General features: G+C 41.1%; 1 protein-coding gene across 1 annotated transcript in view; it reads right to left on the bottom strand.

The window, feature by feature from the left end:
- CREBRF (CREB3 regulatory factor) overlaps positions 1-21,643 on the bottom strand; it is a 58,975-nt gene extending 37,332 nt beyond the window's left edge. The window contains exons 1-3 of the mRNA XM_012649723.1: positions 21,516-21,643; positions 2,477-2,673; positions 473-598 (exon numbers count right to left, since the gene is read on the bottom strand). Coding sequence (XP_012505177.1) covers positions 473-598; positions 2,477-2,485 — 135 coding nt within the window. The 5' untranslated portion in view covers positions 2,486-2,673; positions 21,516-21,643. The remainder of the gene's footprint in view (positions 1-472; positions 599-2,476; positions 2,674-21,515) is intronic.
- Between the last annotated feature and the right edge of the window lie 640 nt (positions 21,644-22,283).

Raw genomic sequence — 22,283 nt, 5'->3', positions numbered from 1 at the left:
GGGCATGGTGGCTCACATCTGAGCCTAGCACTAGTAATCCTAGCACTCTGGGAGGCCAAGGTGGAAGATCGCTTGAGGTTAGGAGTTCAAGACCAGACTGAGCCAAGAGCGAGACCCCCATCTCTACTAAAAATAGAAAGAAATTAGCCAGGTGTGGTGGTGCACGCCTGTAGTCCCTGCTACTCAGGAGGCTGAGGCAGGAGGATCGCTTGAGCCCAGGAGTTTTGAGGTTGTAGTAAGCTACAGTGATGTCAACTGCACTCTACCCAGGGCAACAGAGCAAGACTCTGTCTTAAAAAAAAAAAAAGCCAATGGGTTCACACATCTTTCTAAAATTATTAGACATATAGTCACAAGAATCAAACTTGGCCCAATCACATCTTTTTTCTTTCAAGCATTTATAAATTAAAAACTCTACAATATACTTTTACCCTAAATCAACTAGCACTAAAACCAAAAAAATGTTGCTTACCAGTTCATACATGAAATCTGGATCTGAACTGTTTGCTAAGAGATCTGTGCTCATCAGAGTTTGTTCCGAAAAGGTGTGGCTTCGAAAGGCATCCCCAAAAGGCGGATCCATTCCGCTTACACTAGGCTACAATAGAGTGATTTCATTTTAGAAAATTAAAGACTTCTTCAAGACCAATCTATTACACGAGTCCCACCCCACCCTCACTAAGTATCATTATTTTCAGAAAACATTTCTCTTTTTTCTACCACATAGTACATTTAAGAGCTTTAACTAGCATTAAACTGTAGACTTAAGTTAGGAAAATACCTAAGAAGCATTAAAAATAGAAAAAATGTAGAGCAGCAACTGTTATTAATATCTTCTAAAAACTAAAGCTTAGCCACCAGATTCAGCATCCAGCACTTAATGAGTATTTTTATTTAGCTATATAACATTTCCTCAAATCCTTCTCTAACAATAGTCTCTGTTTTAACTACCTACAGCAGGGAATTCCGTGCCATTTCCTGAGTTCTATAGGGGTAGCAAATCAGTCTCACTCTGTATTCCTAAGTGAGTCCAATGTCTTATTTCCTAAAGCAAGCCATAAGACAATTTGGGTGTCTCTAGTCCAATAAATGCCTGCAGGAATGTAATGGAAATAGAATCAAGACCAGGAACTTGGGCCTGAGCTCTGTAGCCTTAATCCTGATTCCTGAAAAGGGTACAGTCCATTCTATAATAAATAAAGGGAAAAAAGGACCCAGTGTTAATGCTCCTTGTTTTTTCTCCATCCTCTTTTTACATTTTAACATCTACACAAATCACTCCAGAGTCAAGTCAGAGCTCATCCTCCTAAAGAGGTTCAAATAATAGAAAGGCCTCACTTTGAAATCTAACTTGGATGAAAGGAGAGAATGAGAAAGAATAAAACTTTTCTCTTTGTCTTTTAGTTCTTCTGCACTAATTTTTTCCTTTATTTTCCCCAACCCCTCTAGGCCTGTAGGACCTTTCTTCCTAGAAGAAGTTAGCTTGAGAAAATAAGTCTTACAGTCCTAAATTCAAATATTTAACAAATATAAAACTAAGCCTCGAATGGGCAAGAACTCTAAAAGAGTATATGCAGTCCATCTGGTACAGGGGTTAGGGCGAAGGTAGGCCTCTGGTCTTTTTATTATCAGTTAGCAAATCCCCTTTCTTCCCCCCTGGTGCCTGCCCCCTTGAGTCACCAGACAATCACAGCAAATTGTTGATTGCCTATGCTCAAGGGATAGCTCAGTATGGCTCTAGATAAAGCCGTAACTGCCTGCTCATTATTTCTAGGTTTTTCCCCAGCACTGAAACACACAGGGGGAGGGGCAAGAGTTTACCACTGGAGGGGGAAGGGAAAGCATTGGATAAGCATAATGGGAACTAACAGGGCTTCATTTATTATTTCTGTGATTGCCTCAAACCAAAAGTGATCAATTCAGAGTAGTTGTCATAAAATGAACAGATATAATAATCATTCTTAGACATGTTTTGCAGGAGGTATTTATATGTGCATATGTGGGTATGTGTGTACCAGGGGGAGAGGAAAGGGGAAGGGGAAGGGGAGGAGGAGAGGGATTGAGATTGAAGTCCTTCACTATTTCCTCTTAACTACTTCTAAATTCAAATGGCATAAATGAAAGGTAAAAGTTGGGAAATGGGAAGACAAAGGAGATGGAAATGGGATTTCTGTGGCAGATTAACCTTCAGGGGATTTGGTTTAGCCCCCATAAAGCCAGCAGATCTGTCTACCTTCTACCTATCCACCATGCTCCCTATGTTCAGCTCATTAAATTTCAAAGTTATACCAAAGGCAGAAACAGAAGGCAACAGAACGAAGAACATATACTCAAAACTAGCCGAGATCAGAAATAAGATATCATAAAAAGGTAGTACGTCAAGTTGTGTTAAGATTCTGAGAACTTACAGAACCAATGGTATTGACTTTCTGCAGTGGGAAAATATAAAACTTTGCACCTACTCTGTATGATTTACCTGAGGCATTTCCAAGCCCAGATCCTGTGAGTCCAATTCCAAACTTCTTTTTTTTCTCGTTTGTAAATTCCTTTCCAGCTTTACTTTTAATTCCAAGGTCAAAGATGATTTTCACTACAAACAGCAGGTTTCCCCAGAATGTCTTCACTTCAACTGCTTGGATCACTGTTTTGTTTTTTAAATAATTTTGTGCAATTCTGTCAAACAACACAAAGTAACTTTATTCAACTCCATTAAAAACAAGTTGACCTTTCGAAAATAACATTAATAAAGAATACAGTACTTTAAATAATTAAGTCTTATGGTTGCATTTTCAAGAATTTAGTCATATCTTAGTACTTACCATTCCGAAATTCACCATTCCTCCTCTTGTTTGTTTCTAAAAATAGGGTCTGTCATTTACCAATTGGCAACATTAAAAAAAAAAAACAAACCCACCCTGACAAAATTAGCATAGCCTCATCTTTCCTGTGATCTGAAAGATGTATTATGCTGAATTTTAAAGTCAAGCTCTGATTTACTTTATGTTCTTACGAGAAAGCGTATCTCAACATTTAATTCCATCTATTGTATAATCATTACTGCTAAATTAATCTACATTTTATATTTCTCATAAATCAACAAGAAGAGTAATGAATACATGGAACTTAACATATCCTCTACATTAAGTAAAATCACATTCATAATGGTATATGCAAACATTATTCTCTAAGTTATAAGTAAAAGCTGTTCTTGAAGAAAGAATTACTCCAGCAAGTTTTTTGGTTTTTTTTTTTGAGACAGAGTCTCACTCTGTTGCCCAGGCTAGAGTGCTGTGGCTTCAGCCTAGCTCACAGCAACCTCAGACTCCTGGGCTCAAGCGATCCTACTGCCTCAGCCTCCCAAGTAGCTGGGACTACAGGCATGTGCCACCATGTCCGGCTAATTTTTTCTATATATATTTTTTTAGTTGTCCAGATAATTTCTTTCTATTTTTAGTAGAGATGGGGTCTCGCTCTTGCTCAGGCTGGTCTCGAACTCCTGACCTTAAGCGATCCACCCGCCTCGGCCTCCTAGAGTGCTAGGATTACAGGCGTGAACCACCGCGCCCGGCCTCCAGCAAGTTTTTAACAGTGGTATGTTCAGGGGGCAATAGGGATGAGGACTACTTTGGAAACTGGTTTCAAGGGTTAAGTTAAACAATGATTGCAAATCATCTGGCACAGGGTCTTGACATGGTAGAGACTTAACTGGCAGCTCCCTTTCCCTCCTCTGTGAAGACCTTAATCAGAAGGATTAAGGCTATACCTGCTTCATCTTCTTGTCCTAGATCAGTGGGTCTCAAAATGGGATCTCAAGACCAATGGCACCCACATTAGCATCAACCTGAAAATTTATTAGAAATGTAAAATCTTGGATCCTAGCCCCAATCTACTAAAACAGAAACTCTAGGAATGGGCCCAGCAATGTGTTCTAGTAAGCCCTCCAGGTAATCCTTATCTCCTCCCTGAAGTTTGAGAACAACTGCCCTATCCTTGATGTCAGCATAGATACAGTATGATTTCTTAAACTGATATAAAGAGCCAATTTAAATTTAATTGCCCTCTGTAGTTAGCACATTCTCTGGGCTGAAAGGTGAGAGTGGTACATTGTTTCAATTTCAAAGACCTCTTGCTAAACAAATAGTCAAGAAGAGACTCAGTAATTGTTCTACTTAATTAGATTAATAAATTGACTACAATTTGAATTTCCTGGATCTTTGCTGGGCTCTCCTGTCTGGTGGGCTGTCATTCTCAGACCACTGGTCTAGCCTAGGAAACAAGGTCAAGTGCCCAGCCCAGCCCTTTTCAGTCCAGTGCTACAGTCTAAGTGGATTGATCCCTGCTCCTGCCAAAGGCCAGTTCTCGCCCAGCTTCTCTTTATGTGACCTCATACCTTGGTCCTACTACTGGTGTACAGTCATAGGCTTAACTCTTCCCCTGACTCCTATGAGAAAGCTGTCACCTTTTCTACAATTATCATTTAGGCCCCCCAAAAGCATCTAATTCATGTCACACATTCAACAAAGTAGACGAGTGTAATCCTGGTCTTAAAACCTGAATACAGGAGAAAAGTGTGATACCCTCTAAAATCTGAAAAATTACCCTTACTAGCAATTCAATTGAAGACTCAGGAAGAGACTGAATTCTATTCAATATGTACTTACTGGCATCTACTAAAGATACTGTCTACCAACAGCTTGGTTTATCATGGAAACACTGGACAAAAAAGGGCTAAGTTCTAGTTGTAGCTCTCACAAACTATACAACATTGAGTAAGACCATCTTTCTAAGCCTCATTTTTCTGATCTCTAGGGGGAAAAAAACAGTACTACTCTCTCCTGACTACTGAATTTTCTAAGCCATAAAACTTTGATACAAATACAAGTATTTATTTAAAATTTTATTTAAACATATCAAAACACACTTCAGTTAAGGCAGTTAGCAAAAAGAGCAATTGTTTAGGAGCTAGGAGACCTGGATTTCAGTTTTGATCCCATAATTAAAGATAAACAGCCTTATGAATTACAGCAAGTTACTTTTATGCCTTAGCTCCCACATCTGAAAAAAACAACTATTCTCCCTTTTAACCATAATAAGCATATTATAAGAATTGAATGAAATTAGGATATAGTAATAAAATACATTTGGAAATTTCCTATCATCAATAGGTATATTTTGCTAATTTCCTATCATCAGTAGGTATATTTTGCCAATACTTTCTTTGTCCCACAGCTAGTCCAGCTCAGAAACTCAACATCTGTGACAGCTGTTAGGAGTGAGGCTGAATGTTTTAAAGGCACTGATTCCTAAAGAGAGGGTATCCACCAAGTAAAGGGTTGAGCTCTTTCACCTGGGTGTCTAAGGTCCTTGGTTGCTTCTCCTAGTCTCTCAAGTAGCAACAAATAGGATGCAGGAAGGGCCAATTCTACTCCGAGCAGTGGGACCCCTTTTCAGTGATAAAGTCTCCTGGTCTCTAAAACTAATGATACAAGTTCACAACTAACTATCAATGTTTTGCACCCACTTTCCAAGAAATGCTTAATACTGTTTTTTGTGAAACAACCATGAAGAACAAAATTCCCCACCCAAAAGTAGAAGAAAAAAAAAAAGAATAAAGGCTTTCTACAGCAATTACCATTACATAGCATCTTCCATAACAATATATGGCTCCAAAACTGTATCCTGTACCAGGAGGCCATATACAAAGGGTATATTAATGCTTAGATGGCAGAATAAAACCGAGGAGGGAAGGTGTTAACAACTTGCTTTTCAGGATGCCTTCAAACTTAAGTCTCGAGAATATTCATATTTTACTCAAAGCTCTGATATTAAAAATCAAAGCAATCATCTAATTTCCCAAAGTATGACCTGAGGAATATTTGTTCCAAGGATTTTTAAATGATTACTCAATAAAAGGGTGTGAGGTTTGTGAAACACTACATTAAACAAAATTGTATACTGCCTTTACTACAGGACTTCTTGGAAACTTTAAGATGCTAATGTGTATTATAAATCAAAAGGTGAATATAGCAGATACTATTTCCCAAACTTATTCGATCATAAAATCTTTCACCTTGCCCTCAAGCCTACTTGTAGACTTGTATTTCTTCCAGGAAAAAAACACAAACAAACAGGCCAGGCACGGTGGCTCCTGCCTGTAATCCTAGCACTCTTCGAGGCCGGGGCAGGAGAATAGCTTGAGGTCAGGAGTTCGAGAAAAGCCTGAGCAAGAAAGAGTGAGACCCTGTCTCTACTAAAAATAGAAAAATTATCCAGGTGTCCTGGCACCTGCTTGTAGTCCCAGCTACGCAGGAGGCAGAGGCAGGAGGATTGCTTGAGCCCAGGAGTTGGAGATTGCAGTGAACTACGATGATGCCACTGCAGTCTACCCGGGGCAACAGAGTGAGACTCTGTCTCAAATACAAACAAACAAAGAAAAAAAGGAAAAGGCTAAATTCCCCTAGTTACTTCCTTTTATTCACAGCACTGGTATACCACTTTCCAATACAGTTTTGTGGGTTTTTCAAGAAAGAAAGGACTGTAGTCCATCAGAAATACTGTTTATCAATAGATTTTTGCACCTGAGCTCACTCAAAAGATACTCAATGATAGCTCCTAGGCACAAGAAGATACTCCTATAACAGATCTAGATCACCGAAGCAATGAAGAGGGGCAAATGATTGATTTTTGAGCAGCAACGATACCACCTAAAGATAGCCATAGCTTTAAATTCTTTCATAGCCCTTTCTACCAGGTCCTATCCTAGGTTTTTTTGGTTCTCTATTTAAACATATGTTGAGGCTTACTATGTATGTTAGGCAAGGCAAAAGGTAAAGTAAGATAGTAGGTATAATCAAAGGACTTCTTACAAAAAACTCATCCCTGGGACTATTCAAACCACTAATTAAAACTTTAAAAACCAAACCTAAGAGTTGACTGGTGCATCCCAGACAGCTTACACACATCCAAGAGCTCCTAAATTGTTCCTCCTCTGAATCTGAGGATTTCAGCTGATCCCTGAGTGCCCAAAGTTCACATCAAGAAATATATAAGCTTCCGTGTCAATGAAAATATCTTGTAAGGAGATACTGTATATGATGGCTAGAATCCCTGCAACTCCTTTTTTACATGGCATTGGCTTAGGCCACTGCCCTCTTATATTAAACTTGAGAGAACTGGTTCCTCACAACAGTAAATAGCCTTTCTGAGTCATCCAACATTCATCAGAGTAGATACTAAAAATTTTTGACACACCCATTAGGATGGCTATTATCCAAAAAACAGAAAATAAGAAGTATTAGTGAGGATATAGAGAAATCCAAGCCCTCATGCATTGCTGGTGGGAATGTAAAATGGTGTAGCTGGTGTGGGAAACAGTTTGGCAGTTCCCCAAAAAGCTAAATAGAATTACCATATGATCTAGCAATTCCACTCCTAGGTATATACCTAAAAGAGTTGAGCAGGGACTCAAACTGGTATCTGTATACCCATATTCAGAGCAGCATTATTTATAATAGTCAAAAGGTAGAAACCACCCAAGAGTCCATTGACATATGAATAGGTAAACAAAATATGGTATATATGCACAATGGAATATTATTCAGCCGTAAAGAGGAATTAAGTTCTGATGCATGCTACAAGAATAAACCTTAAAAACACTATGGTAAGTGAAATAAACTAGACACAAAAGGACAAATATTGTATGAATTCCACTCACATGAGGGGCCTGAACAGGCAAATCCATAGAGACAGAAAGTAGACTAGGTTACCAGGGGCAGGGAGAGTTATTATTTAATGGGTACAGAGTTTAGATTTGGGATGATGAAAATGTTCTGGAAATAGTGGTGATGGTTATATAATACTGTCACTGTACTTAATGTCATAAAACCGTATACCTAAAAATGATTAAAATGGTAAATTTTATGATATTTTACAATAGAAAAAAAGTTAAGTCTTTTAGATAAGGAAAGCCAACACATTTTTACTGCTATATAATTCATACACCATAGTCTCTTTTGATCTTTCTTAATTTTTGCTGGTTCATGCTCATCATTTCTTTCATGTGTGGTCAGAGGTCTTGGTCCTCTCTCTGTTGTCTTAAACTGTACCAGATTCACAATTCTTAGAGGTGAGAACTGTCCTGACCCCTAATTTAAATAAAATCATTTTTCCTCAGGCTTAATCCTCAGTAAAGTAGGAAGGAAAGGAAGGAAGGGAAGGGAGGTGATATGGTTTGAACGTTCCCGCAAAAACTCATGTTTGAAATTTAATTGCCATTTTGGCGGGGCATGATGGCTCACACCTGTAATCCTAGCACTCTGGGAGGCCAAGGCAGGAGGATCATTTGAGGTCAGGAGTTCAAGATCAGCCTGAGCAAGAGCCAGACCCCATTTCTACCAAAAATAGAAAAATTAATTGGGTGTCATGGTGCACGCCTGTAGTCCCAGCTACTCTGGAGGCTGAGGCAGGAGGATTGCTTGAGGTTCCTGTGAGGTAGGCTGATGCCACGGCACTCTAGCCCAAGGGAGGGAGGGAGGGAAGGAGGGAAGGAAAGAAGGAATTTAATTGCCATTTTAACAGTACTGCGAGGTGAAGCATTTAAGAGGTGATTAATGCCATTATCACTGGACAGAGGAATAGGCTGATATAAAGATTGAGTTCAGCTCAACTTCCTCTCTCTATGTCTCATGTGTTCTTACCTTCTGCCATGAGATGACCCTTACCAGATGCCAGTGCCATGCTATTTCACTTCTCAGCCTTCAGAATCATGAGCCAAATACATCTTTTCTTTATAAATTACCCAATCTGTGAGTAATTTATTATTTTTAATAATTATTTAATTGTTTAATTACAAAAAATTTATAATTTATTTAATTATAGCAACAGAAAACAGACTGAGAGGACGTAAAGGAAGAGAGGAAGGAAAGGAGGCAGTAAAGCAGGAAGGAATGAAGGGACAGCAAAGGAAGGAGGTGGGGAAAGGAAGCAGGGCAGGGCGGCAGGCAAAAAGGATGTATGGACAGACATACCACTGACCTGGTAATTTAAAAGGTTATACAATGTGTATACCCCATGAGACTCCCTCGTTTCGCAAGAAAGACAGCTTATCAGTTTGCCGAAGCTCCTTAGCAAACCAGGAGCCATCTGTCACACATTCCATCCCCCCTGCTATAACTCGTGTTCCGCGTAACAATTCCTTTCCTTTTGAAAACTGCTCTACTCTGCAAGAGCAGAACAAAACAATCCTTCAAATGTTTACTAAATCAAGCCACTACCTGTTTCATGGCACAGCAAAAATCAGAGATCTCAAAATATCCAAACCATTGAGGACAAAGAGGCTGCCCATGCAAGCAACACACTGGGGGAAAGCTGGGGCTCAAGTTCCTGCTTTTTATGTATTACGAAGCCTGTAACCACAACTGCAGATGAATCACTATACTTCACCCTTCGATAGAAGTTCTCTAGACTCCAAAATTTAAAAACAGGCAAATAACTTCAAACTAGATGGTTACAGTTTGCATCAGGAATTATTAGTAAAAGACTCATTATTTATTTTCCATATTCTGGGGAAAGAGGAAAGTAAGGAGTAAGAAGCCTTATCTTTTCTCTCAGATTGCATGAGAAAAGATCATTTTCCTAGCCAAAGCAGTACTTACCATGACCTTATAAGCAGCTGTGATCCTTCCAGCACACTACCTTGAGAACTCTTTATACCTTATCAATCCAATAGTCATATCTTCTTATAGAGTTTAAGAAATACAAGGGTTGAATTAGATTTGCCACAAAACTTTCATTAAAATAACTAAAACCATATTTTACTGAGAATCCTAAGAAGCTAAGAGAAGATAATAAATCTCAAAAGTGATCTCTCTTTGGAGTGCAGTCTTGGAGGACACAAGACCTCTCAGTTGGAATTTTGTTTAATTCCTTTCCAAAGTCTTCTGCTCAACTTTAATCTTTGGGCTACCGAGACAATATATGGGAGCTTAGTTAAAGCCTTTTGGGAACCCATAAGAAAGACATTTAAAGCAGGTCTTTTTGAATTAAGCTGAGTTGAATGGGAAGGATCACTTTTTATTTCTGAAAACTACCAATGACTAGATATTAGAAGCTTTCTGCAGTCTTAGTGTCTGTCAAATAAGTTGTTCAGAGCACAAGAATAAGAGCATAGAATAGTCTTAGACAGAACCAGAGAATGCATTTCTAATCCTAGCCAGCCTTGGTTACCACTGGGGAAAAATATTCACAGTTTATATTTGTGTAGCTGTTTACAGATTACAAAGCACATTGCTATGCTCTGTCATTTGCTAAAACACCTTTGTGAAATAACAATGGCCAATATTTTGATAAAATATCTTAGTGACGTAGTCAGGATATTAGGATAACCACCATCCCCCACCGCCACGCATCCCTTTTCACATTAATAAAAAAAAGTTTAGCAAGGATAAGAGATTTGTCAAAGGTCATTCAGTAAATGGATGCCTCTGAGCAAACCCATCATCACAAAGACTATCTCTACTCTCAATGCCTCAAATATCATGTCTAGAGGACTTTCAAATCTACCTCTTCAACCCAAACATGTGAGTGCATGAACTCTCTACCATCTGAGATCTGGGTATCTCCACGTTCACATCCCATCACCTCAGACACAACATGCCATCTCCCCATTCAAATGTTCGTATTCTTTCACTAGTTCTATCACTCTCTGACAACCAGGCACAGAAGCCTGATTTTGATTTCAGCCTTGACTCTCTACCTCCTCCTCCCCACTGGCTCTGTTAAATCGTGCCAGTTCTCTTTGACAAAGATATACTGACGGCTTGTATTTCTACTGAACACAAATGCATCTGTTTGACTTTGCCATTCCCACTTTCTCAACCCTTACTTGGCCCTCGTCATTCTATATTTACCATTTTAATATTTTCCCTATAGTCTTCCTATCTTTAGCCTCTCCCTCTCCCCAGTTCTTATGCCCCGCTTTAAAATAATTCTCCCTAACCCACACATCATAGCACCACTGTGTTTCTAAATCTTCAGCAACTTCCAAACATCTCTTGGATAATGTCCAAATACTCATGCACAATAAAACTATGTTTCCCACCCCATCTGCCACTATTCTCCCATAAATAAACACTAATATTAGATTGACTTTACCCTTTCCCCAAATCCTCAGGTAATTACAATCCCACTTCACTCCACTAAGGATCTCCAACAGTGAGACTCTGACCTTCATGTCTTTGCTCACATTTTTCCTATTCCTTCTCCCCAACCCTCTGTTTCCATTACCAGATTGGCTCTTTGAGAATGACCATGTATTTCATGTCTATTCCACTACAGTGCCAAAAGCTGGCATCCAGACAACAGTTGGCTGACAATGAATGGGAATCCCCTAGAACCACATGTCCTTCTGGATAGTCAGAGGTGGGTCATTGAGGGCACTACGAAGAAGTCATTCAATATATATTTACGGAGCATCTTTTATGTACTCTTAAGTATCTTATTGTAGCTTGTCAATTTGAGTCTTCAATCATTTAGTATCACATAGTAAAAATATTAAAAATTGTGCTCCTCAATTTTTTTAATTTCCAAGAAGAGTTCTATTTGAATCTTAGCCACTTTTAAAGACTTGAGATAACTCTTGTCTAGGGAAGAGACGGTAGAGGAAGACGTATGGTTATTTAAATCAACTGAATCCGGGCACTGGGCTGATATATGTTACATTGTATTCTCTCTCTCTGGCCATTATTTTTTAATTAAAACAAAATATTTTATGCAGGGTGTAAAAGATTTTTAAAGAATCACTTTGTTTTCTGAGCTGTTCTGCAGAAATCTACAAAATGTAATGTACAATTAAAGGCAGTAGCATCTCTGTGCCTGAGGGCTAAGGAAAAAAATATTAATAAATAAAGGCAGCAGCATAAAAACAGGCAGAGGTGTGAGAATGCACTTGAACATACACCAAGACTCCAGCGAAACATCCATCACTGGACACTGTTCACACACCCTAACAACTTTGGTGTTCTTGCTATCAGGGATCTGAGCTCTTCAAAATTTATTGTTTCCTCCCTCCTTTCTCAGATTTGACACTTATTCAGAAGTGTCATGAATATATACTAGAGACACTTTTCAAATTCCTTCCTACTGTGTGCAACAGGCTATACTACCAGCATAAATTGTACAGCAGCTGGTACAGAGGTTATGGACACAGGGCTACAAAGAGGTTTGGAATATGGTTTGAATATAGTTTTTCTTTTTTTGTTTTTGTTTTGTTTTTTGCAGTCATCTCTTTTAACCCTGAGAAAGGCTGGGTGCCTCTTTGGCTCTACTACTCCTAAAAGGCTTGCTCTATGAGGAGTAAATTCTACATAAAAGGCTCTGCTCTATAAGTGAATATTTGGAATTTCATTCCAGATTCTCATCTGCCTTCTTTTATGTGTAAATGCAAGAATTCTCCCTCTACATTGCGAGGATATTGTGATTCTCAACGTAGTAAAGTATCTAGCCTCCCACAAAACACTCAATAAATGGTGGTGGCTATTTTTATTCTCAGGTTCCTTCCTTGGTATATGATGTTCTTGGGATGTTGCTGCTATTAAGGTATAAGACCAAACTCAGAATCCTAGACTGCCTAAATTCCACATTTAATTATCACAAAAACCCAGCTGGAATTAGGCTGAATAAGAGATACTTGGGGGCAGACGCAGTGGCTCAGGCCTATAATTCTAATACTTTGTGAGGCCAAGGCAGGAGGATCGTTTGAGGCCAGGAGTTCAAGACCAGCCTGAGCATTACAGTTGAGACTCCCATCTCTACAAAAAATACAAAAGTTAGCCAGGCATGGTGGCCTACGCCTATAGTCCCAGCTACTTGGGAGGCTAAGGCAGGAATATTGCTTGAGCCCAGGAGTTTGAGGTTACAGAGCGCTATGACACCACTGCACACTAGCCTAGGCAACAGAGCGAGGCCTTGTCTCAAAAAAGAAAAAAAAAAAAAAAACTAAACTAAAAAAGGGATACTTGGGCAACACAGCTCATTTAACACCCTTACTCTGAGAATTATGAAGGTGAATGTCAATTATGCTGGTTTAATCAGCAAAAGAATCTTTGGACTCACAAAGTAATTCATAAAGCTGCAAAATAGTTGTCTCTAATTGGCAGATAAATTACAAGGAGAAAAGGCCTCTTCAGAGAGATTATTGCTCTTATTCTTCAAACAAGTACATTATGATTTATCACTTTTTCATCATAATTGTACTGGCTTCCCCATAGATTGTGGGCAATTTGAGGGAATGGACATCTATAAAATGTATAGGTATAGCCACAAATACCTTACAGTTTCTAATAAACAGAACACAGAGTTTAATCTATACCACACTTGTCTCAAAAGGCTTGAGAATAAATCAAATAAGGAAGACAGACTATTTCCACTGCTGAGAAAACATAGCATTGAATAGAATCAGCAGCTATCAGAGAGAGAGAAGTACAGAGAGTAACTGGAACCTAGTCCCACCCCTCCATCGGGCACACAATATTCTTAATATTCCTCCAATTTAAGGAAAGAATAAAACTCATTTGCAGTCATTTGTTAGTTTTTAACTTGGGCGTTTGTACAACCAGCAAATTATTCTAAGCTATCAAACAAAGGTAACAGGGACCTAACAAGTAGACTCTACTAGTAGTGTGTACATTTTAAAATAGAATACGAAGTTAACTGAAGATTTAAAGCAGAGGTCTCAAACTAGACTGCAGCAAATCAATGTCCCTAGATCAGTTTTATTTAGCCCACACATTAGTGTTTTTAAAATTTAAAATTTTAACTGCTAGCACTTAACTTGGAAATTACATGTTAAATTTCTGATTCCTGATATCAAATACCACTCTCTTGGGGCAAAAAAATCAGATCTGACATGATGGGTATGTATTCCCAGTAAGATATCTAATCACTTGAACTAAAGTAAGAGTTATTCCCTTTAAATTGGTCCATGCTCTCTAGCTTGCACCAGTCTCCACCCAGTCCCATTTTACAGATGGGGAACCTAAACTGAGAGGTGCTCAAAATCTGCTAGTAAAACACCTGTTTGTGGCTGAGCATGGTGGCTCATGCCTGTAATCCTAGCACTCTGGGATGCTGGGGCTGAAGGATTGCTTGAGGCCAGGAGTTCAAGACCAGCCTGAGCAAGAGCAAGGCCCTGTCACTGCAAAAAACACAAAAATTAGCGTGGTATGGTGGCATGCACATGTAGTCCCAGCTCCAGGGGAGGTTGCGGCAAGAGGATGGCTTGAGCCTGGGAGTTTGAGGATGCAGTGAGCTGTGATGATGCCACTGCACTCTAACCCAGGTGGGCCACAGAGGGAGATCTTATCTCAAAAAACAAACAAAAAATCCCCAATAACAACAACAAAAACACCTGTTTGTGAATGTTGCTAATTCCAGGGCTTTTACTCTTAACAGCTCTACAACTAGACTTCCAAATAAAAGGTAGTTAATGTTAGAAGAGGTATTTAAAAGACCTGTACATGAATGTTTATAGCAACTTTATTCATAATAGCCTAAAATCTGCAAGCAATCCAAATGTCTATCAACTGGTAAATGGGTACACAAACTGTGGTACACCCATATAGTTACAAAGACTCAACTGATAAACGATACAACATGAATATCTCAAAATCATTGTTAAGTAAAAAAGTCAACTCAAAAGACAACACATTCTCTGACTGCATTTATATGAAATTCCAGAGAAGACAAAACTACAGTGATACAAAGCAAATCAGAGATTGAAGCCAGAGGAGAGGGGAGGAGGAATGACTACAAAAGAGACAAGAGGGAATTTTATTTATGTAAATTATACTTCAATAAAGCTAAATTTTAAAAAGAAGTCTTTATAAAATATTAGAAAACTACAGAAAAGAATACTACCAACTCTACCTGGGAAAGTTTGGGAAAGCTTTAGGAAACAGGTGAATTGGATCTCATTACAAAACAATTTATAGGTGCACAGGAAGTAGAAAATAGGGCACGTAACTCACATTCTACACTGTAGCCTATGAAGAAGTGGCATCTTTCAATACAAAGGAAAATGTTTCATAAAAAGAAATTCATAGGGATGGATATTTAATATTTAAATAGATATCAAAGACTTGTTGATCTTACAAGATTTCCTGAAAAGGAAACAACTCATAGACATATATTGCTATTTATATGCAAAACAAGCAGTATGAAAGAATTTGGTTTTTTGGTTTTGGGGGGTTTTTTTTGAGACAGTGTCTCACTCTGTTGCCCAGGCTAGATTGCTGTGTTGTCAGCCTAGCTCACAGCAACTTCAAACTCCTGGGCTCAAGAGATCCTTCTGCCTCAGCCTCTCAACTAGCTGGGACTACAGGCATGCACTACCGTGCCAGGCTTATTTTTTCTACTTTTAATAGAGACACGGTCTGGCTCTTGCTCAGGTTGGTCTTGAACTCCTGACCACAACCAATTCTCCTGCTTCGGCTGCCCAGAGTGCTAGGATTACAGGCCTGAGCCACTGCACCTGGCCTGTTTTGCTTTTAATAAAGGTAAGGGTCAAAGAGAAACCCAAAGGGATAGGGAGGTGAAATAAAGGCAAGGAAACATGAGAGTTGGGAAGAGAGAAGAAAAGAGGTGGGTCAGACCTTGACTAGAGACTAAACGAAAAACTAAAAACTAGAAGAATGCACCAACCAATTGAAGTCAGAGCTACAGAGAAAACAGACTCAAGATCTGACAGTGTACAACAGGCCCAAGAGAATTAGATGACAAAGTGAAAGCAAAAAAAGTTCTTTCCTCCTAAATCTTACAAATCAGTTTCCTCCTCTTCCATTCTCCAACCCCACCTCTGCCTCAAATCAAACTTCATACCCAAACCCATACACCCTACACGTCTTACATACCTTTTCTACTTCCTCAAATGAACTAGAATGCTTCCTTCACTAATCTTCAAAACTCAATTCGAATGCCACCCATTATCTGTGAAGCTTCTTCAACTTTCCCAGGCAAAGTTAGCAGTCCCTCTTCCATACTTTCAGAACATTTTGCTCTGAAAAACTATCATAACAAACTGGACTGCAATGTTTGTCTCCTCTCCTAGTCTACGGGCAACTCTAGTAAGAGGATTCAATCATACGGATGAAAACCTTACTAAAAGGCAAACTGTACAAGGCCAGCTCACTTTATACAACATAAATAGGATACCAGAAGTCTTCCTGTCCTAAAGAATTCTATAATGAATCTTTTCAACAAAAGTACACAAACCCTACCCTTAATTCCTGCCCATACCATCAGGGACCTTTTTACAAAGTTTTATTTTTATAGTGCCTTAAATTTCTCAATGAAAGGCAAACCTCTAATAGAGAAGGTGAAAATTCCATCAGGAATGGTGTACAGCAAAGAAGGAAGTTCCTTTATAAAATAAAAGGAGTACCATAAACCCTCAAAGACAAAACATTACACTGAAGAAAATAAGTGTACAACAAGAATCTGAAGAAAATGGACAAGAAATCAGCAAGATCTTAAGACTTTCACAGGAAATTGTTGAAGTTGATAATACCCAAAGATAAAAAGGTAAAAACATGACTTAGTAACAAAAGGTATACAAGTGGTTTTGGTGTTGAAAGAACAGAATGTGATGGGATGATTAGAGTTGCCTATAACTAGTAGGGACAGTAGTAGTTTAGAAAGCCGTTTAGGGAAGAGAGTTCCAATATAGATTTTGGACAAAAGGTCATGAATTGGTGAAAATACATAAGGCTTGGCTGGTTACAGAACTGAATGGTACTGTAGTGACAAAGTACTAATACCATTTCAGTACCCTGCATCGAACTCTTTCCAAGTCTAACCTACCCCACAGGGGTGAATCAGACTTATTAGCAAGAATGATTTAACAGTGCTCCCCTGAAAGAGAGACCCTGCTATATAGATGAACAATGATCCCAAACTTGTATGAAATAAGAGATTCCATTCATTATTTGCCAAACATCCAGAAACCAAGTGTGCCAAGAACTAATGACAAATCCAAAGAACAAAGCACAGCTTTTTTTTTGTACCTGGAAGGAGTATTCAACAAGTCTAACTAATGGAGTTTATGGAGAAACAAATTAACATAAAAATTAAAGGAATTTATAGACATCATCAAAATAGCTTCTCTACAAACTTTCTTCCTACCTCAGCCTCCCAGCTAGCTAGGACTACAGGTGCACGCCACCACACCTAGCTAATGTTTTATTATTTTTTGCAGAAACAGGGGTCTCTCTATCTTGCCCAGGCCGGTCTTGAACTCCTGACCTCGAGGGATCCTCCCACCTCAGCCAAAGTGCTAGGATTACAGGCATGAGCCACCATGCCCAGCCTGAACCATTTATCATTTATTTTTATATAGTCTGCAATACTTTAACATCTAAGTACTTAAAACCCAGTCATGGCCGGGCGCGGTGGCTCACGCCTGTAATCCTAGCACTCTGGGAGGCCGAGGCAGGCGGATTGTTTGAGCTCAGGGGTTCGAAACCAGCCTGAGCAAGAACGAGACCCTGTCTCTACTCAAATAGAAAGAAATTAATCGGACAACTAAAAATATATAGAAAAAATTAGCCAGGCATGGTGGCGCATGCCTGTAGTCCCAGCTACTCGGGAGGCTGAGGCATAAGGATTGCTTGAGCCCAGGAGTTTGAGGTTGCTGTGAGCTAGGATGACGTCACGGCACTCTAGCCTGGGCAATACAGTGAGACTCTGTCTCAAAAAAAAAAAAAACCCAGTCATGGATGTCTTAGAAATGGGGTTTATAAACTATAGCCGTGGAAGCATAACCTGTTCTTGTAAATAAAGTTTTATTGGAATACAGCCCAAACATAGTTTCTAAGGCATTTTCATGCTACAAATTGCAGAACTGGGTAGTTTTGACAGATCCCGTACAGAAAGAAAAGTCTGTCAACCCCTGTCTTAAAATAATCAGAACTAACAACCTGACATATTTATGTTTAGTCTAGGAGTTTATCTTGAGCTACTGAATTTGGTGAAAGCGTCAGTGAATTGTCCCCCAAAACATCCAAACAGAAACCCACATGAGGCTGGGCATGGTGGCTCACACCTGTAATGGACAGACTCTGTCTCCAAAAAAAAAAAAAAAGAGTAAAAAAGAAATCCACATGGAAAACAAGCCGCTAATTCATTTCAAAATCACGTAACTGCCAATCCTGACTAAAAATTGGGCTTTAAAGCAAAAAGTGAATTTAGTTCTTTTTTGTGTGTGTGTGAGATAGGGTCTTGTTTTGTCACCCCAGCTAGAGTGCAGTGGCGTCATCATAGTTCACTTTAACCTCCAACTCCTGGGCCCAAGCAATCCTCCTGCTTCACCCTCCCGAGTAGCTGGGACTACAGGCAGGCGCTACCATGTCCAGCTAATTTTTGTATTTTTGAGGAGAAGGGGTCTCACTCTTGCTCAGGCTGGTCTCGAACTCCTGGCTTCAAGCAATCCTCCCGTCTTGGCCTCACAAAGTGTCAAGATTACAGGTGTGAGCCACGGAGGCTGGCTGAGTTCTCTTCATCTTTTAAAAACTGTGCTACATTTAACAGAATCAACATACAAACTCATTATACTTCACTGTCATTTGCATTTAGTTCACCACCATCAGGAATCATTCTAGTTATTCCTTTACTTCTTATGCTGGCATCCTAGAACCCACACACATCCAACCAGTAAACTAAACACTGTTTTTTTTAAATTTTGTTTTGTATTTTGAGACAGTCTCGCTCTGTTGCCCAGGCTGGAGTGCTGTGGTGTCAGCCTAGATCACGAAACCTCAAATTCCTGGGCTCAAGTGATCCTCCTGCCTCAGCCTCCCAAGTAGCTGGGCCTAGTGGTGCATACCACCATGCCCGGCTAATTTTTTTTCTGTTTTTAGTAGAAACGGGGTCTTGCTTTTGCTCAGGCTGGTCTCAAACTCATCAGCTCAAGCAATCCTCCCACCTCAGCCTCCCAGAGTGCTAGGATTACAGGTGTGAGCCACTGCACCCAGCCTAAACACTGTTTTTTATAAAAGCTTGTTTTCACCTGCCATGACAGACAGAATGAGATGGTAAGTAGAGCATCCAAAATCTCCTCTGGCTGTATTTAGCCAGCTGCTTCTATACTTCTAATTTAAAAATCTCAAGTCCCAAATACCAGTCAGATGAAAGAATTACATCCAAGTAAGTTCTGTTGAATCTATTTACCATTCTTAGAATCAGAGAATATACAATATGTAATTGATTGCCCTTACCAACCCATGCAACAATGAAAACTGCCTTGAATAAGTATTCTAGGTTTCAATAAAACAGTTTTTATTTTAATTTTAGCTGTATTTCTCCATTATAACTAATTATGGCATTATTAAGAGCTAGGGTTCAGAAAGCAACACAATACTATGTGATAAAATGAGAACCAGTAAAAAAAGTTAATATTTTTTATTTACTGTAAAAGTTATACTTAAGAACTTAAGTCTATCAAATAGCCAGGGATTATATTTTCATGTATCATTCTTAACAGAACTGTGAGTAGTCATACCAAACTAATACAAAAATTAATACATCATTTATTTACCAATTATTATTTTTCTCCAGTTAACAAAATAGGAGATAATGCAAATTCTTAAACAAATACAACTAACTCTTGATTGGCCTCTGCACGATATATCTAACGCATGTTCCTACCTCTAAGTGCTTAACCAAACATGTATCAACAGCCTGCTACCTTTGACGATACCAATAGGAAAACCTGTAGTCAAAAGTTGCAAGCCTAAATTAAGCATTTAACAAGGCCAACATGATGCCAAAATAATCACGATACGATTAAAGTAAGTGACTTTCTAATTATTCATATCACCATTGGTATGTCTCCTAACTATTTTGCTAAATAGGAAAAAAATATTTAAAAGTACAATCAAGTGACAACCAGTTTACCACAGATCTCAAGATTCACAAGATCAGGTCTTGATCTTATTTCTCACCTGCAGGGTATTAGCAAGACAAAGTCCTAAAGAACCTTCAAACCTAAATAATTTTTTCAAGGCTCAGTTTTCTCAGGAAGTTAATTTATGTGAGCTACCAATTTATGTGAGCAAGAGGGGCAAACTACTACTAAGGCTAGGACAAGCAGGGGGCCTGATCTTTAGAAGGTATCCTGATGAAAAAATGGAATCCCCGCCCAATCCTCAACTTTCTTGGCTTTTCTAGTCCCGTTTTCTTTTACAAAATTCAGAAAAACAAAACTTCCCCCTCACTGTCTGCCTTTATCTGAGGCCTGGTACAGAAATTCAGACCGCTAAGTTATCTAAGTACCTCCTTAAGGTAGTCTTAAGGCTCAAGCCAGTTCAGAAACAGCAGAAAGGTTTGCTTTCTTGGGTTAAAGGAGGGCGATTACAGGGCTTGGCGGCCAGGTTTGTCAGAGAGCGTAGGGCCGAGAAAGAGGGAGAATCCAGAGACTGAGCTCCATCTAGTCCCAGGAACCACCCCCAGGGGAGGCTTGACTGCCTTCGGTACTTCCCTGCCTCCTCAGCTCGCGTGAGGACAGCGGTGGATCGGGGTCAGGCTCCCCTGAGCTACTTCCTGGTCTGATCGGACTCGCCTTCGGACACCCGAAACGCCCCCGGCCCGGCTCCCTTACCCTTTGCCCTGTCTCCTCCCCTCTCAGTGACCCACCACCACTGGTCCCCTCCCATCTAACATGGCCGCCCCGCCCGGCCCACCCCCGGCACAGCCTAACCAATTGGGGGATCCACGGCACCGCCTCCCCCGCGCTCATTGGTGCCGCAGCCTCCGTCCGCCTTCCCTATTGGACAGCATAACCTGCCACTCAGCTCGAAGGGCCACGCCTCCGAGCCGCTTCAAGCTGCTCTGAGAAGACATATAAACAAATCCCGAGAGGGAGGCCCCTCTCGCCCGTCGCCTCTGGGGCGGGGACGGAAGGGGGAGCGGCTACCCCCGAGACACCCCTGCCTGGACCCCCCCACCCCCAGCCCGCGCCTCCTTGTCTCCTGCCAGCCTGGCTCCAACCTCCGCGGCCCCGGCCCTTCCTCACACGCCCCTCTCTCTCCTCCTCCCCCGCCAGCCTCGCCTCCCCTCCCCTCCCGGGCCCCTCCCACCCGCTCGCTTCTCTGACAGGCCGGTTGCCGGCAGCCGCGGCCCTGGGCTCAGAGGCAGCAAGGAAGGGCCGGGCGGACACCCGGTGCTGCCCACCCCCGGCCTAGCCTGCTGCCAGCCCGCGGGTCCCATCTACGGCCGCCCCGCGCTTTTATATAACCGTCCCGGGCCAGGAGTGGGGGAGGGGAGCGGAGCCCCCGTGACCCACAGGCGGTGGCCCGCGGCCCGCGCGCCCCCAGACCCGGCCCTGGCCCGGCCCCCGCCCCGCGCCGGCCCGGCCCAGAGCCCCGGCGCTGCTGCCTCCTAGGCCAGCAGCCCTCCTCCGCCCCCCGCTCGGCTCGTCCCCCAGCCCAGGCTCCTGAAGGCTCCGGGCAGCGGGCAGCGGTGCTCACCTGTGGGTGTGGGGGCGGCTCAGGGGCTGGGTCCGGTTCCGCTGCAGGGGCCACGGCCCCTCTCCATGCTGCCTCGGGTTTGTTTTGTTTATGTCCTTCCTGACGGGTTCCCGGAAATCGCGTGACTCGCCCCCCTCACGTGGGCCGCGGCGAGGAGGAGGAGGGAGGCGGGGGCCCGCCGACCTTGGGCCAATCGCGAGGCTCTCTGTAGCTCGGCCAATCAGGGGCTCCTCCCGGCAGGGCACCCCTGTCACATGACGCCGGAGGGGCGGGTTGCCGGGAAAAACCAGGAAGAGAGGGCGGAGTGGGGGCTCGGCGGCTGCCACTGCAGCGTGGGTGTGGGCGGTCTCTGATACCCAGCCACAATCTCGTGTTTGTAGAGGATGATCTTTTTATAAAGGCTTTCATATCCAGCGTTTTATTTGATCTCAAAACTACGCGGTGAGGCCTGAAGTCTCGGTTTGCCCATTTTATAGTTTAAGTTCACCGAAATTTGAAGCGGCTAAAGGGATATTTACTTAATTAGTAGCGGGATTGTATCCACGTTCTGTTTTGTGGATGGCCTTTCCATTTGAACGTTTTTTTAATTCTTTATTTTTTATAACGCATACATTCATCCCTATTGAACGTTTTAATTCACTGAGAGACTGAGCGTGCCTTTAGTCGTTCATTCATTCACTGGTTCAGCTAATATTTATTCAGCACGTTTTCCCAGGCACAGGGATCAGACTGTGTGCACCTTTGAGAGACTTGTACATAATTGTACAA

Source organism: Propithecus coquereli, unplaced genomic scaffold (genome assembly GCF_000956105.1).
Source record: "Propithecus coquereli isolate 6110/MARCELLA unplaced genomic scaffold, Pcoq_1.0 Scaffold301, whole genome shotgun sequence".
Taxonomy (NCBI): Eukaryota; Metazoa; Chordata; class Mammalia; order Primates; family Indriidae; genus Propithecus; species Propithecus coquereli.
This window is presented reverse-complemented; position numbering and strand designations above follow the sequence as displayed.